At 40.7% G+C, this 17,274-nt stretch overlaps 1 protein-coding gene across 12 annotated transcripts in view; it reads right to left on the bottom strand.

The window, feature by feature from the left end:
• TNRC6C (trinucleotide repeat containing adaptor 6C) overlaps window positions 1-17,274 on the bottom strand; it is a 317,396-nt gene that overhangs the window by 13,804 nt on the left and 286,318 nt on the right. For 5 of the 12 annotated variants that reach the window (XM_061455587.1, XM_061455582.1, XM_061455583.1 and 2 more), the window contains 11 exons: window positions 15,395-15,604; window positions 13,994-14,160; window positions 13,199-13,303; window positions 12,694-12,774; window positions 11,887-11,944; window positions 11,539-11,684; window positions 5,567-5,740; window positions 3,937-4,083; window positions 3,382-3,504; window positions 1,960-2,043; window positions 1,411-1,642 (listed from right to left, as the gene is read on the bottom strand). In XM_061455587.1, the coding sequence (XP_061311571.1) occupies window positions 1,411-1,642; window positions 1,960-2,043; window positions 3,382-3,504; window positions 3,937-4,083; window positions 5,567-5,740; window positions 11,539-11,684; window positions 11,887-11,944; window positions 12,694-12,774; window positions 13,199-13,303; window positions 13,994-14,160; window positions 15,395-15,604 (1,527 nt within the window). The remainder of the gene's footprint in view (window positions 1-1,410; window positions 1,643-1,959; window positions 2,044-3,381; window positions 3,505-3,936; window positions 4,084-5,566; window positions 5,741-11,538; window positions 11,685-11,886; window positions 11,945-12,693; window positions 12,775-13,198; window positions 13,304-13,993; window positions 14,161-15,394; window positions 15,605-17,274) is intronic. The other 7 variants (XM_061455592.1, XM_061455586.1, XM_061455593.1 and 4 more) reach the window with 5 other exon arrangements.

Here is a 17,274-nt window from a genome sequence, read left to right as displayed (position 1 = left end):
GAATGAACTGGCATGCTGCGTTTAAACCAGTGAGGAATCTGCACCAGTCCACTGCTAAACCAAAATGTTCCCGATGTCTCAGCAGTGCAGGCCCATGATGTCTGCAATTTCATTTTGCTAACAACACTGTACAAATCCCAAAGAAAGCAACTAATTAAAGGGTTATACAAACAGCTGCCATTCATTCCAGCAGGTATTGCAGTATTTGGGCATATATTTTATATACACAGAACAAAATCACTCGGGACTATGCTAAGGGAACAATTGTGACATGGTTCTGTGACACGAATCTGGGTCCTTTTTGAGATATAATCCTGCATGTTAGCAGATGACAGGAAGCTGAGGTACGATTAAGAAGTTCCCTTTTAGACTTTAATTCATAAATTCTTTCGCCTTCTGATGCTCCCTCCTCTAACAGCTCACCACAGCAGTCAGAATTACCTTCTGAAGTGCTGCATGGTAGATACAGCTTGGCAATTTTATCGTACACAACATAAAGAGTCACAAAGAGATTAAATTAATTCCTTCATGTCATGAATGAGGTAGCATACAACAATCGCACAGGAAACAGGTCTGAAAGGTTGTTTTGTTCATGCTGTCTCAAGGCTGAGTTGATTATTTTGACATCAATCATATCTGACACATCTGTGTCCAGCCTGCCACAGACTGACCAGTGAGAAACATTTCAGAACTTCTGAGGTCATTTATTCCAGTAATCTTCTTTGCTTGGAGCAAATCAGTGATCCTTAATGTTTAACTAGATCTCCTTTTACACAACAGAAGTTTATTATCTCCTGAAATACCCACATGCAAGAAAACTCTTCATAAGTATCGTATACATTTTGAAGATCCCTGCATGTCTCTGAAGACTACTCTTCAGGCTAAAGTGAGCAAAGGATCTCCCTTTTTTCCTTAGCAGTCATGGTTTTGAAACATCTCATCATTTGCACAACACTCACTCTGCATTCCTTCAAACTGAGCCATATCCTTCTTGAAATACACTGATCAAAACTGATGCCTTACCAGTGCTGATTAGAGTGGGGAGCAGACTTTGTAAACTTCCAGATGACATTCCTGTTTATCAATATGATATTTGCGTGTTTTACAACATGACACTGTTAATTTATATTTAGTTCATAAATAACAATGTAGGTAGGTACTTAATTAAGTACATCTTCTGTTCTGATATTTGTAGGCAGAGTACAGGTAAGCAAATACAGCCCTCCTGAGCAGCTGTTACCAAATAGGTGTGTAGCACCATGATTTTGTTTTGGCATTTCAACACTATTTAATAAACATATCTATTTCTGTATTTGTTATAAAGTGGATCAAAATATTCACATGCTGAATTAAGGAAATATCGTCCCTCTGTCTTTTTCATATGGAACTGCTTTAAAGAAGGACACTTACCAAGAGGGTAAGGAGCAAAGGTGTTCGGTGAAGACTGTTGCTCTTTGGTCTGCAGGTCAGGTAGGCTGGGAGCCTGGGGATGGGGTGAAAAGCTATCCATGGCTGATTTGCCTGCAGAGGGGTGCAAAGATAGATGTGGAGGGGGAGGCTGCTGCTTCATAAGCAGGGCCTGGGCCAGCTGGCGCTGGTGCTGCTGGATCTGCTGCTGCATGTTATTGATTGTACGTGCAACCTGGCAAGGAAAAGAATCAATAAATGCTCAGTTGAACAAAAAGACACTAGATTTTTTGTGTCTGAAACTACAGTGAAATAACACAATACATCTCTTTACAAACAAAAATTGACCATATTAAGAGTTGAAGAGCTTTCCTCCAATAACCGAATGCTGTAAAATAGCTTCATTGCTCTAGCACTCCTTCCTTTCAATACTCAAGCTGTGCATTTATTGTTTCTAAGGGTGCTATAGCTGCTTTGCTATAAGCAGTACAATCTCTTTAAGCTACTGAAGACAAACTCTTGCAGAGAGATTGAACTGACAGGCAAACCTACTTGCTGCTCCTGTTGTCTCATGGGTCCGGAAACGTTACGCTGAGCCTGTAACATCTGCTGCTGGATTTGTAAACGTTGGTACGCCTAAGAGACAGAAGTGAGAGGTCAGAGGTCCTAACACACATACACAAAGCCAAACAAGCTTGTCTGAGCTACTCTTGTACATCATAAAATAGGAAAGACAGAAAAATCAGGAGTTTTCTGAAAGCTCCCAAGGAAGCAAAAGTAACAATCTTATTACAATTGTATTTTATAACACGTTTCAGCCTAGTGTTCGTTTTTTGCTTGTCTTTTTTCATTAAACCAAAAACATCAATAAGAAACCTGATGAGTAAGCTTGTGAGCAATAAGAGATCATTAAAGATAGAAGCCTACTTTTTTTCCCCTGAAAAATTGCAACACAAAGCAAAAATTACAATAGACTTTTATAATATCTTATAGATAAGATAAACACCCATAGTTAGCTCTCTTATTGGACATTTTGAGTTCTGACAACACTTGGTATTTAATCAGTCGTGTTGCTTTACTCCAGAAAAATTCCACGTGTTTTAATGTGGGTCATGAGGTGGTAAATTTCTTTTCCAAGGTGTTTCTTTGAAAAATATGAATTTAAAATCCGAAGGAGTTCTGTGCAGATACTTTGCAAGTAGCTGGGTACTGCTCAATTGTTACCATGGCATAAAATCTAAGCTGTGCTCCTCAAAACTAGGAAACATAACCAGAAATGATTAAGAGTATCAAACACTGTTACTAATAAAGGACATGGACTAGCACATTAAGATCAGCACCTAAGCTAGTTTGTCATCCTCAATTGTAGGTTTATACCTAGCAAAAGCAGTACAGCTTTTTAAAATAGCCTTAAAATCCAATTAAATATCTTCAGACGTCATGTAAAATTTGCCAATACAATGAAGTACACAGCTTTCCAAAACCAAGTAGCTCTCATCACATGCTGTGTTTAATATAAATGCCATTAATTGCAGAAAGTTTACCCTACACTTTATCATTTCTTGAGGCTGCTGGAGGAAGTTCTCCAGGTAACTCAGGGGACTGGCACTGCTGAGATTTCTCTTGTTATGTTGTGACACAAATCTCCCACTTGGTCACTCATTGCGTACGTTGGCATGTACAGAGTAGTGAGGTTTGAGAATATACTATGGTACTGACATCAGTACAAAGACAACTGTTTAGTTCCACTGATCAGCTGTAAAGGATAATCATTCCAGAAATGACTATTTATAAAGCCTGAGGCAAAAAACCATGATTCTTTTTCTTTAAAAAGAAGCTTTACCAAAGACATCAGCATCCGATTGTTTTAAAGATCTGTCACATGCATTTAAAATTTAGTTAGCTATTCTCTTATTTTATCTTCCTGCCTTCAAATTCTGTTTTAGACCTTATTTGCCATGTCCTTTCACTTACCAGCTGCAGCTGATAGAGCTGGTTCAACATCGTCATATGCTGAGGATTATTAATTGGCGAGGTTAACTGTGCAGGGCTGAGACCAATGTTTTTTGCTGCAAACTGCAAAAGCTGTGCTTGAACCTAAGAAAGAAAAGTGTATTAAACATTGTACATTTACTTCTAACACTGGCAACTGTGTAAGCCATTAATAAGAGTCACAAGACATCAGCTGGAAAATACTATTAGCAGTAGTACCATGAAGAGGCTCTACTACAAATCTTAATAACCATACTTAAATGGCCATTTATAGAAAAAGTGCTTCCCAGCCTCCTGAAATATTACTTTTTTTCCCCAAAAAAGATTGTGCCCACACAGACAACCTACAGAACATACACACGAGACCATCTTACCAATGTAATGTGCTTACTGGCTAGTAAATAAATCAACACAGATACAGCCAGGCAAGAGCAGCTGCAAAGCCTCAGGAGCACGACAGAATGCATACGGAAAGGAGAGTGCATATGGAAGAGTTCCAGGGAAAGGGAAAACTCAAGAGTGGAAGTATTGTCTAACCTGAGGGGATAGAAACTGAGGCACTTGAGCACGAAGACTAGGCTGGGATGAATTAAGAGGTTGCACTGGCGGTTGCTGCGGCTGTTGCATGGTCCTGGCTTGTGCTGCTCCGCTATTGCCAAACATACCCAGATTGCCACTCGGTATCTACAGCAGGACAAGACAGACATTGGCATTTAAAGACATCACTCAACACATAACCTGGAAGTTACTTATTTCCTCAGTGATTATGACCAGCACAGACAAAGAAACCAGCACCTCCAGAGTGTACTGACCACCAGGTTTAGAAGCAGACATGGCAAAGATCACAACATCCCAAACCTCCAAAACATTGTATAGATGCCTGAACAAAAGATAGCTGAGGTTGAAGATTGCTTTTATAATGATGCATAACCCCAGAGGGTCGTAAGATGAACAATGAAAAGTACTTGCCAAAAATGTTTGTATTTGTGTAGGAAGAGCCTGAATGAGAATAAAATCATTAAACCCACAGCATCCCAGTCCTTAAATTAGCTAGGCAGATTTTATACTTAGTCATTTTACCAGCCTACTGACAGTGGACATGCTATTAGTGCAGTCTCTGCTTCTGAAAGATATGCTTAATGGGCTCTAAGTGCTTGACAAGTATCGCCTTTAGAAAACTAACTTTGAAAGAATGTATGCAAGAAAAGCCACCACAGAATGACAGGGAGTTCTTCTGTGTTGCTATATCCTATCTTTGCTGGAACTTCAATTTATATGGCAAAAAAACCTTTTCATAATCAACAGTAGTTTATGGACTCTCAGTCTCATGTTGTTTATCCATTTTCCTCTCCATCTTCTTTCCTCCTTAGTGAGGTGGGTATCATGTCTCTTCTCCCACATAACAAGCGATAGGACAAGAGCAAATGGCCTCAAGCTGTGTCAGGGGAGGTTTAAATTAGGAAAAATGGCTTCACCAAAAGGGCTGGCCAGCATTGGAAGAGACTGCCCAGGGCAGTGGTGGAGTCACCATCCCTAGAGGGATTTAAAAGATGTGTGGATGTGTCCCTGAGGGACATGGGTTAGTGGTGGACTTGGCAGTGCTGGGTTAACAGTTAGACTTGATGATCTTTAGGATCTTTTCCAACTTAAAGGATTCTATGCTCTACCCAGGGGCCAAAACACTCCTCTTGATTTGACCAGAGAGGCTAGAAGCACAGTTCCTTTCTTACCTGTCAAAGCTATGAGCTGTCTTGCCACTACAGCAGGAATAAAAATACCTCCATCACCTCTCACCCATCCCGTCACTGAGTAATTATGCCAGCCAGGAAAGATAAATTAGAGCAATGTCTCTGCCTTAAATTCTGTGACCATTAGCAACACCTCAAAACACGAAACCTCACATCAATCAAGGCAGAGCTATACTAGGGGTAATGGTATAAATCCATAACACTAGTGTCTCTTCTCAATGGATGCATATAATTAGCAGGCTAATTACTACTGAGCAGTTGTTTTAATGTCCTATAACATGAAGTGTTTACACAGCAGGGAAGTTTTTCCATTGATACTTCATGTGAACAAAGAAGTTGCGCCCACTTTCAGTGACGGGCACTAGCAGCGAGTCCAAGAGAGCTAAAATTGAACTCGGAATCTCCCCCGACAGCCTTACCTGTCTAGAAGAATTCAAGTTTTGCATGCCCAGCCCTGAGGCAATCCCGCCCAGGGTCTGATTAGGGAGTGCACTGTTTGAAAGGGGGAGCTTCAGGCTTGGTGAAGGCAAAAATGGTGAAGTAGTGGGCTCTTCCACTAGGCCGCCATCCTGATTGGAGAAAGAAAGGGTGAGCTGTGTGCGGCGCCCAGGAGCAGGCAGCACAAACAGTGTCCCATGGGAATAGAAAAGGGCATGGGATGGATAAAAATATTAAATAATAATAATAAAAAATAAGGGTATGAATAACAGGGAATGAAAGTATGAAGTGAAGGGAGAAAAAAGAGAGAAACTGGATTAAGGTACTGTTTTTCTTTGATTTGTTGCACCTATTCCACAAATGCACAACCACCCTCACCCACTTCTCCAGAAGGAAAGGAGGAATTTATTCTAGCAGAGCTAGTATGTGGCCATCATCTCCTCCCCCTTAGATTTTCTCCTCTCCTCTCCACCAGACTGAAAGGTGGAAAGGGAAGAGACCCAGCACATTTGAGGGAAGTCTTCTGTTTGGTGAACTCAGCAGCAGAGTGCAGGCATAGGACATACCGCTTTTGCTAACCCAGAACATGGGAAAGGCCAGATCCGCTGATATGACACCAGTGTGTATTTGGTTCCACATCATAGCTCTGCTCTTTAAGAAAAGCATTTTTGCTTTAATCTCCTTTCCAAACAGAGCCACGTGAGACTTTTTTAATATTCATGTAGCACTGAGTTATTATTAGCCACTATGAAACATTACACTCTAACACACCCAATGAACAAAAATACTTAAACCCAATAATGATAATGCTGTGTGTGTGGCCTTCCTGGGAAAGCAATTAAGACCCTGCCTTAGCATCCCCCAGGAGGAGGCAGATTTTAGCAAGACATAAGGAGTCCCCTCTGATAACTGGGTTGCAAGGAACCACGGCTGAACATGGATATGAGGCACAGAAGGCAGTGCCCATGGGGGGCAAACAGCAAGTCAGAAAATAAAACCATATAATCCTCAATCAAACAGGTAGATATCTAGCTAGTATACAGTGGGGTACCAAGTTCTATCTCAAACTGTGCTTTGATGTCTGGGAAGCCTGCGGCAAGTATGATCAAATAACACTGTGTACAAAGTAGAGCTCCAAAACCAGGCAGAGTGAAAAATCTTTAATTTGCAATGTGCTGGACTGGTGGTTTTCAGGCAATATATTCACAGCAAAAAAAGGGTTTTAAATAGGTGAGAAGCTAGGTTCTTTCAACCAATAAATTCGGTGCCCCAGAAGATTGTGAGATACTGATAAACCTCCTTTGTTACAAAAGCAGCCCAGTCCGCAAAACAGCGACCCAAATAAATGAGCTAATGCAGCAAGCACACTTGGTAAATTTTATGTTCCAAGTTAATCCTGAAAAATGCATTTTCAACAGCTCCCCTTTGATGCAAAGCAAAAGTTTCTTTACTATGAGGCAAAGTGACACTTGACATACTATCTGACTATCCTGAGGGGGACACTGACATTTTCTAATGATATCCCCAAGGCCTCGCAGCTCAAGATATTTTACATTCTACTGGACATCAGTCACACTCCACAAACAACTGCAGCTTGCATGACAGGAACAGGTTCAAGGATTTCTCCTTAGATCACAGACATATGTTTACAATTCTACCCTTCCCCCTTTAAAGTGAAAATCATTTCAAGCTCCATGCACGATCTCACCTTCAGATGCCATTGTTTCCTATGTGAACAGGCCTACTGACCATGAAAGACCAATGTGATCGCTCCCAGCCCCCCAGATTTATTCAAGTCTTGTCTCATTCCCAGTATTTGGTTTCATTTTGGACACAAGCAGTGCCGGGGATGGTGGAGGACAAGCCACACTGGAGGACAAGCCACACTGGAGACTTAGGCATCTAACGTCCAGAACAAGGAGACTGTTGCTGCACACCCACCTTCACAAATGTGTTCCTTGGCTGAACTGCAGCAAATGTCTTCTGTAGCAATTTTATACCAATTGTTCACATTCATTTTGTTCTACTTTTGTAATTTGAGCTTGTTACAATGTGCCCACTGTGATGCACAAAGCTGTGCTCTGTAAGTGGATCTGAAATCAATTCATTTAACGTAAAGCATTTTAGTTGGTCAACATCAAGTACTCCTCAGTCATTCTTATCCTAGACGAGATGACACTGTACTTCTGACAACAGTTTCTGATCCATTATTTTCCAGTCTCCTTTATGTAATAATTGTTTCCTGAAGAGTAATCTTTCCTACCTAACCTTTCCTCTTCAGTCGTTTTCTTATGGGTTTATGTTACAGTTCTCCCACAGGCTAATCAATTAAACAAATCCCCTACATCTGAATGGCCATCATCATGCTCAATCCAGCACTGCTTTAGACTTTTTTAAACGAACTTAAAACCTGACTACTCTATGATTAGGAAAAGATTCCAACATTGTGCTTTAATTAGGAACAAGGAAGAAGTCTAGTGAGAATATTTTGGAAGGATGTGCCTGCAGCCAACAGGCACAAAGGCTTGTAGACCTGGATTTCTCAACAGCAGAGAGGAAGAGATAATCAGAAAATAAGACAGGAGTGAAAAGGAGACTTAATTTGTAAGGTGAGAATTTCACAATCTCCTACATGCTCAAGAATCTGGGAGACAGTTTGGAAGCAGCACCAGGGGAAAGAACACAGGCCTCTCTGCTGCCATTATGGGAGAGAGCTTAAAAATGAAAAGGCAGAGGAGAGCAGGAGGGAAAACAAGTCTGCCAGGGCACTAACAGAAGCCTCACAGAAGGCAAGCTTGAACCTGAACTTGGAACAAGGCTGATGGTACTTCTCTTTAGAGCTGACCTGACTTTTGACCACAACTAATGCAACAGTCCAGAGTTCAACACTTGCACCTGACTATGCTGAAAAACTAAGTGACATCTCTATATGGTTCAAGATTCTCAATTATGTGGTGATCAGTGCAGATCAGCAAACCACCACATTCTCCTTCAGAGCTGAGAACACCACTCATCAGGTGCAGCGAGAATGCACCTTGGGGCCCAGAACTCAGGAGTGGGAGGTACCCAACCCAAATCCCTCCACTTTCAGAAAAGACCCTTTTTGAAGCACTCTGGGCTTATTTCTGGTATTTTTAAAGATGCTCTTCTTACCAATTTGATGGCTCCAGAAGACATCAGGTGACATCCTCAAGCAAACCTGATACCCAAGTACAGTGTGATTGCCACCAAGCACAAGATAATGTATCAGGGTACTGCTAGGCTGAATCTTTATTTCCTTGAAGCCACTGGATTTTGCCCCTTCTCCTTTTATAGTGCTACAGGGCAAGATAACATCCTGACAAGTAATACAATTAACGAAGTACTAAGTGCCAAAGACTGACTCAGAGTGACACAGAATAGAGTGTCTGCAGCAAATACTGAGGAGCAGGTGAAAGCAAACAGTCAATAGTGAAGTTCAACTGCAGAGACTACTACTAATCCAGAGAGAACAGGGAGTTTAATGGGTTCAGAAGCAAATGTCAAGGCTGTAAAGTCTCTCTCCTCAAATGAATAAGACTAAAAAGAAGAGTAAGTGCTGGCTTTACCTGTGAGAGAAAATGCAGGAGAGAAATCCTGGAGTCCCAACTCAGGTGAGCTGAGAGGGAATCAGCTGAGGAAGAGTGGCAGCAGTGAGCACACAAACTCAACTTACAATCTCATGAAGAGGAACCTCACGTAACTTATTTAAGACTTAGCAAAGCCAAGCAAAAGGATAATGACTTGCTAAGACAATCAGTAAAATAATGAACATTGGCTGGAGTGCTTCAGCTGTGTGAAGTGCTTTTTCACTGACCAACACTGACCTGAGCAGGAAGCAAAACAGCTCCAGGCTAAATACTCTGCAATAGGACCTTAAAGGGAAAGGAGGGTTTGGAGAAGGAGTTGCTCCAGTAGCATGAGCTGTAAATCTGAAAAGAATTTCTTTGGAAAAAGTATCTATTCTTAAGAGTAGCAACTCTATTTGCTTAATTCACTTACGAAGTTGCTCAACACTCTGATAGCTAACAAATAGAGTTTGGGATTATTTCCTTTGTTATAGTAAAGTCACTGTGACAGACTATGCCTAGACTGACAGATTTTACTTGCTGTATGAATATTAATGATCGTAGAAATCCCTTTTCAATGGTGGTGTTTAACATATGTTTCTTTAATTATGCATCATGCTGCACATAATGCACCTCTCTCTCTGGCAATAATTGTACTGCTCAAGCTCCTGTTACTCTAGAAAAGAAAAGGTTAACGGGCATGCCCACGTGAATTTTGTGACCTTCTTCAGAACAGAGATCTTTCAATCAATGTATTCATTAAAGTCTGCCATCAGCAAACGGATTTGCCATAGTTAAGAATGAACTTCACATGGCAGGAAGGGAAAAGGAAGGAAAATGACCCAGATTGAGCCTGACATTGGAGGAAATACACGAGCAGTTCAGTCTGGTTTAAGGAAAAAAACTAAATGTATCTGAGTGATGTGGTGTCCATCATAAATAGGGAGCCCAGAAAGAACAAATGTTATTATTTCCCCAAAAGCAGAAGAGCAGTTTTTCAACACATATTTTTTGCAGGAAGCTGCCATTACCCTCAATTCTGCAGCATTGTGGCAGCACTGAACTACTACAAAACCTTTTGGTATGACCCTCTAAAACAAATTTAGTATGGATGCTAATTTTAGCTTATTCACATAAATAAGCCGTAATTATGTAAGATCCATTTGTGTTTAATCAAATTAACTTGTTTACAGTTTGCATTGTACCAACACTAAAACTCAGCAAACTGTTTAGCCTGTGATGACAGCGCAAACAGTCATAGTTGTCATGAAAAGGTCAGTATTTATCAGATGTCCTAGCATAGCACCATGCCAATTTTCTTAGCACAACACCTGGAAACCTGTCACAACACAAACCGTAACTTTAAGGATAACACTAAAGTTAAGACTCTAAGAAAACAGAGGGTGAAGGGCTGGAAGGATAATCACTATTCAGGGTCAGTAAAGTTTTTAATACAGCCTGTGTTAACAAGACTAGAGGTCACTTCTGTCTCACATCCTGCAAACAGCTTGTGTAAAATGAATTGGTTTCAGCATTGTTTGTGAAAAGCACAGATTTCTGCGTTCATAAATCACCCATCCCATCTTTAAGAACATTTCAAATAATCCGTGAAATAAAGAAGAGCACCAAGAGACTCATCTTCCCTTATTAATTTGGGGGAGGATTCTGAGGGATCTGTAGGACTTTGTCAAGTTGTAAATCATTTCCTACTGAAGATTTGGCTCTGTTTTTCCCTACATCCTTCAATTTAGTTTGAATCTTGGACACCACAAACTTCTGGAGCTGCCTTCTCTCAGTCCTTACGTGGTGCTAGAAAATTTGTCATACGTGATCACAGGAAAAGAAGCTCATTGGAGAAGCTATTTATGATTTTGTGTCTGCTCTTTACTTAACAAAAATACCTCAGGTATTTGTTCCTATTAAGCACTGAACTTTTACTGAAATCTGTAAGGAACTCAAAACTCAGATAGGAATCAGGAGCCTAATTCTTCAAGATTCTGGCCTTGGTCCTGCCTGATCACTAATCTGGGCAAGGCTCACTGACTCTGGACTCTTGCAGAGTGAAAAGGCTTTCTGTGCTCCATTTCCTTGTTCTTCCCATTTCTAGTTCCACTGCACTACTGATTCCTTAGTAAGTTTTCTTTCCAAGTACAACACTGGGGATGACCATTGTTTATTTCTATGTGGAGATCAAATCATTGGTCCTTTCCACAAGGTTTAAATTCCCCACAAGATTGCGAAAAGAGAGGAAAAGAAAAACTGCAATATGTAATTACCTATCAGCTTTCTAAGCAGACAGTGGAAATCATCAGTATTTCTACACTGTACTGTTTTGACTTGTATATCATTCACAATTCTGAACTTACCTTGTCAAGGAAGGTGGGGCGGTCCATGGAAGACTCTTTGGAGATTGGTGGTGGGCGGCAGCCAAGGGGTTTGGTGACCATTCCATTATAGTCGGTCACTCCCATTCCACGCTTGTCCATTTCCACCTTCTTTTCCAGCAGAGCACCTTCACAGAAAAGGGAAATGTATTGAAAAAGGCAACACAAAGACAACGAATTGGCCATCAGCAGTTCAGAGAAGTAAGTCTTGCTTAAGAAAGCAAGAGTAAGAAAATCAATATTACCCATAATCTGGATAAGATTAAACTCTTAGACTCATGAATGGCTCCTGTGTGATTTAAAGGATGAAAAAATTACACAGATACTCACTCATGGCCTGATCGAGATTCATATTGTTGCTCTTCAAGGCCTCTTCTGCTGGCTCTCTCTGTCAAACATACAAATTATGTTTAGAGAAAAAATAGCCATGCTTACATGGTTTCAAAGCAAACAGCAAAAACAGTCTCTTAAGCGTTGAGTTTCCTATTTACTCGGCAGCACAAATAATGTCTGTGCACACTTTTTTTCTGCTTTCATCAATCCCCACAACAATTAAGCTTCAGTTTGTCAAGTAAGTACCAGTTCTAGAAGGTCAAATCTTACTGTTCAGTTTAAATCCCTCTTCCCATTTTCTATGGGCAACTTAAATATCACTAAGATATGCCTTTCTCTAAGAAAACCAAGGACAGGTAACACCTGTTCTATAGAACTCTGAACTTCGAAAGATCTGTAAATGTCATCATGCAAAGTGTATCATTGAGTGATCTCAGAGAACACTCTAGTAGCTTATAGTGGAGATTTCTGAAACTAGAATAACCACAGAATCATGAATGGTCTGGGCAAGGAGTCTTAAAAGCTTATCCAGTTCCAACCCTTCCACTAGAGCAGGGTGCTCCAAGCCCCTGTGTCCAAGCTGGCTTTGAACACTGTCAGGAATGGGGCAGCCACAAGTTCTCTGGGCACTCTGTGCCAGCACCTCAGCCCCCTCACAAGAAGTCTAAATGAAATGAAATGTCTAAATGCAGGAAACAGAACTACTTCCCAGCTTGAATATCTTTTTGTGGTTACAGTCTGAAACACTGACAGTCAGCTAACCAAAGCTGGGGCATGCGTGTTCTGTCTGTGAACACTACTCACAGGGAAGCCCATGTCTGTGAGCTGTTTTATCAGACGGTTCATGATCCAGGCCTCATCTTGCTTGCTAGATGTCTTCATGCCCTTAGTAAATAAATTGGGAGATTCCATTAATGGTCTGGTTCCCTCGTTCATACTAGTGAGATGTACATAAAATAGATGGTAAGTTTTTCATATTAATAATACATGCTACTGAAAGATGTATTAGTACATTAATTTAGAAAGGATTGAAGAACCCTCCGAACAACATAACTATGATTCTCTTCCCCCACAAAGTGTGCAAATTTTATCTCCGCTGAAGAGGTGTTCAGTGTACTATTTAGTATTTGATTGGCTCACCACTGAATTAAAGCCACCTTTGAATTTACAAATTTCATTTTAATTAAAGTTTCTGAAATAGTACAACACTTCCTGAAAAACATTCCCAAAACCAAGTTTGCAACCTTGAAGTTAAGAATGTTACTCAGTGTATTTTCTTAAAAACAAACAAGAGCGTCTAGATAAACACCTTTAAAAGATCTCTGTGCAGCTTTTCTATCACAAAATCCTTAAGAAGTCTCTTCCTTTCAGTTCTCCAGAAAGTACCAAGGGACAAGCGTGGATTTGTTTTGGGCTGCGGACAGTACAAGAAACAACCATACTTGATCAAATCACTGGCCTAACTGTTGGCAAATGGAATAACTAACAAACCGGCTAAATGCATTCCCAATTCCTTTAAGTTACAGCCTGGCCTTGTCCTGAAATAAAGACTGTGCAATGGAAAACTTCCTAACATAAAAGTATGTTCCTGATGGAGTGCAGCATTAATACAGGTTTGCTTTGTTCTCCTATCAGTACAAAACTTACAGTAAGTTAAGAAATACAAATCACAAAATAGGAAATAGGTATTTTTTTGTTGAACCATTTCATCACAGACTACTGTTTGCTTTTCTACCACCATGGAAAGTGTCTGAAAGCCCCATTACCACCTTTTGTTTCTGTTAATCCATTATCATTTCTTTAAAACACATAAAAGCTTTAAAACTTACAGAAAACAAAAGCAACAACAAAACCTCCCAAAGCATCTGACATGCTTAAAGTCAAAGCTCTCCCATTTTCCCCTGGAAACAAGGTACAAAGTTCTCCCATTCTCCCCTGGAAACAAGGTAGGCTGTACTTGAACCACTGTAGTGGCAAGCTGCATTCGTGTTCAGGTATCAGAGGTCTAATATAAGAGTTCAGGTGTAATGCAACAGAACAATTATTCTAGAAATGTTACACTATTTCCACTCCTTTTTAGACAGCACCTTGATTTTTGTCTTACCTTTTGAAGTCCTTTCTTCGGGGCATTCCCCCAGGAATTACAGGAGGAGCTGCTCTCTTGTGAAGCAGTATTATTCCACATATCTCCTTCTTCATCTTCCCACTGACTAGTACTGAGATTCACTTCATCCCCACCACTGCCCCAGCCTTCTTGCATAGATTTTGAAGCTGGAGGGAAAGGAAAGAGGGAGAAGAAAAACCTTACTCAATTTCCGGCAAAATTAACAGGAGTATCTTTTTATGCCATGTCCAGTATGTTAACATTTGAGTACTTTCAAGAGATACAGAGATTCATCAAATAGCTTAACCAGCATTAAATGATAAGGACATCTTCTTCAAATCTAGCAAAAAAGAAAACTTCTCTGAAAACTTCAGAGAAGAAAGCATCCAGCAACAGCAAGTCTTGCTTTGTACTGAACAAGTAAGATCTGTGGTCATGGCCATTCCCATCTCCTAGGAACAAGGAACCTGAAGTATGATCACACACTTGGCTAAGAGCTATTTTGCTTTCAATGCATCTCACCATTTTAAGCTGTCACATTTTTCCATCAAACAAAACCAAATTTCAATGTCATTAATGGTCAGAAACTCTATTGTCACCTCAGAAGAATGGAATCTGAAAGGACACGTGGGCTGCAGGGAGCACCTCACATTCAATGACAAGGTTGTTACCTCATTCTGCTTTATTCTGTTTACTCTGCTCAAAGCTGCGATTACTCATCTTAAGACCATCTCCTTGTTTTATGTTTCCTGGGCTTTCTAAGTCCTTCTCAGTTAAGCATTTTGCAGGAGTGAGAAGTAAAGACTTTCACAACCAAAGCAGAAGCATGCACTGCTGCCTGCAGGGCACTTAGAGATGGGGCGTTTTTATTAAGTAAGGTTAGTTGGAAACTGTGAAGCAGCAACTCGTTCAGGATGCTCCTGAACCTGTCAACAGTTTTATGAGCTGAAGAAGACATCCCTTCCCTTAGTTTAACCAGTGAGGTTGTCTAGGCATCCTCGTGTGTTGCTTTTCCTTTATCTTAACCGAGCTCAGTTGCTTCTCATCCCAATGCAGGTTTCTTCTAGGCACCTAGAATTAAGTATTATCCATGCTCCTCTGCAGTTTCATTGTTTCCTGCACCTCTACTATACTCCTTTTGCAGTACAAAGAAACACTCTTAGGAATGCCTTTAAATTTATTGGCTCCATGCACTGTATTCATATTTTTGTATTAAGCTGGTATCTGGAACATCAACATTCTGAGACAGCTAATGCTGTTTCGAGAATGAAATGATTAAAACAGGCTCTCATTTAACTGCACAGAAATCCAGAGGTGATGTTCAAAAATACTTGCAGAGAACAGAGGCACTTTGCCCTGGTTTTCCCCATCCTCTTCTGGCAGTGAGGTTCACGCACGTACCTGGTTTGCACAGTGCTGGGGCAGCAGCTGGAGCATTTGTTCTTCCGTATGTCCCTGCCGACTCGGCAGGATTATCTCCCCACCCTGTACCACTGCTAGGGGGTTTCCCCCATGCTGAAGTGCCATTATCAACTGCAGCAGAAGGGGATGACGGCTCTCCCCAAGAAGCTTCAGTCTTTGTGTGGACAGCAGGCATCTCTCCCCAGCCTGCTGAAGCAAGCGGAAGGAGAAAAGAACAGTGACAAGAGGAAAGGTTTCTTCTGTCAATAACTTCAAAGACAGACCATTTATTAAAGAAAGAGCATGAACCAGTAAGCAGACACAGGGTCTCTAATTAAGCATATGAAAATAAAATCCCTTTGATTTGGTCTCAGAAGTCTTTTTCTTAATCAATACCAAGTTGGCAAGACAGAAAGAGTATTTTTAACGTAGCTGGAAGCAGACTGGCTGCCCATGTGAGCACCAGACCTGGTCCGAAGGGAGCAGCTGTGTACAACGGGAATACTCTGAGCAGACCAAACAGGGCTTAGGAAGCACACACAGCAGGAAGAGCATTCAGGAGACCTGGACCCAAACCTGAGCTGGGCTTTGCCTCACTGGAAGATTTTAAACTATTTTAGCTCCTTTTTACTATTTACATATTCTAAAATCACTTTTCTCATGCCCTACAAAGTAGGGCATTTGTTACCACTTGCCACACAGATTATATGTTGCATGCACTCCTTAAAGCTCTTTATTACAGCTTGTGGTTGTCTGTGCTCCCCATGTACCCCTGCATCACTGAACTTCTACATTATAACAAATATGGCTTTTAAGGAGAACTAAACAAGACTGCAATTAAAACCTACAGCCAAATCATGAGGAATGGCAGGTAGAAGCCTCTGTTTTCCTACAGAGTATTATTTTAACTCACTGAAAGACGTAACCTACTCTAAAGAAACCTTCTTAGTCTGGCTTAGCTTGAATGTAATGCGCTTAAATCCATATGACACTGATTTTAGCACTGAAGTTGAATGTGCCAGGAACAGCCATACAGCTACTGAGTCCTACAGAGCAACACAGCCAAAATGCAAACTGAAATTAAACCAACCACTACCTCTTAAAAAAAAAAGGTGGTTTTTTTTCTGAAGAGACAATCTGGATCATAGATGGGGTTCAAAGCACTTTTTTAAACATACCAAGCAGCCAGATACATAACAGGCAAGAAAACAACACTTTTACATATACCATACCTGATATTAACCAATTTTTCTATCATTATCACAAAAAGCTTTCAATTCCATTCCAACCAGGACCTCAATAAACACTGCAGAATTCTGTCCGCTTGAAATTTCCACTGTTAACTAGGCTGCTAATTCAGGAACTGGTTGTCTTTGTATTGGAGATGAATATTAAAAAGTCTGGGTATTTCACAATTTAAGGACTAGTTGCCTACTTTTGCTTCCTGATGCAATCTGTAAAAACGCTCTGGAAAGGATTCAAAGAGCAGAAACACAACATTTCCTACACAAACCGACACCTGGGGTAAGTAGGCAACACCATGAAGTTGCCACAAAAGAGCTTTCTTTAAGAGTACCTTGAAATACATTAAACTAAGCAACAGTGTTTAAGTGAGCACCAAGTCTTTGCAGAACTTCCTGATTTCCACAGGATTTCTGTACTAGAAACTGCAGGCAACGTATGTCGCCAATAATAACTCCAACACTGGCTAGCAGAGAAGAAAATTCCTTTCAAATAGATGGGCTCAGATCTGCCCACCGCTCCGGTGTTCCTGTATTACAGATTTATTTTAGGCTCTACTTCCTAAAGCAACTGCAGATCTCTCAGATAGGGATCAAAGTGCATATGGCATAAAACATATCCAGACTAAGCCTACGTGT

This window comes from Pezoporus flaviventris, unplaced genomic scaffold (assembly GCF_033815535.1).
Source record: "Pezoporus flaviventris isolate CSIRO_AGI_PZ_B2104156 unplaced genomic scaffold, CSIRO_AGI_Pfla_v1 ptg000020l, whole genome shotgun sequence".
In the NCBI taxonomy this organism is placed as follows: domain Eukaryota; kingdom Metazoa; phylum Chordata; class Aves; order Psittaciformes; family Psittacidae; genus Pezoporus; species Pezoporus flaviventris.
The sequence above is the reverse complement of the archived record's forward strand: the minus strand, read 5'-3'. Positions and strand labels throughout refer to the sequence as shown.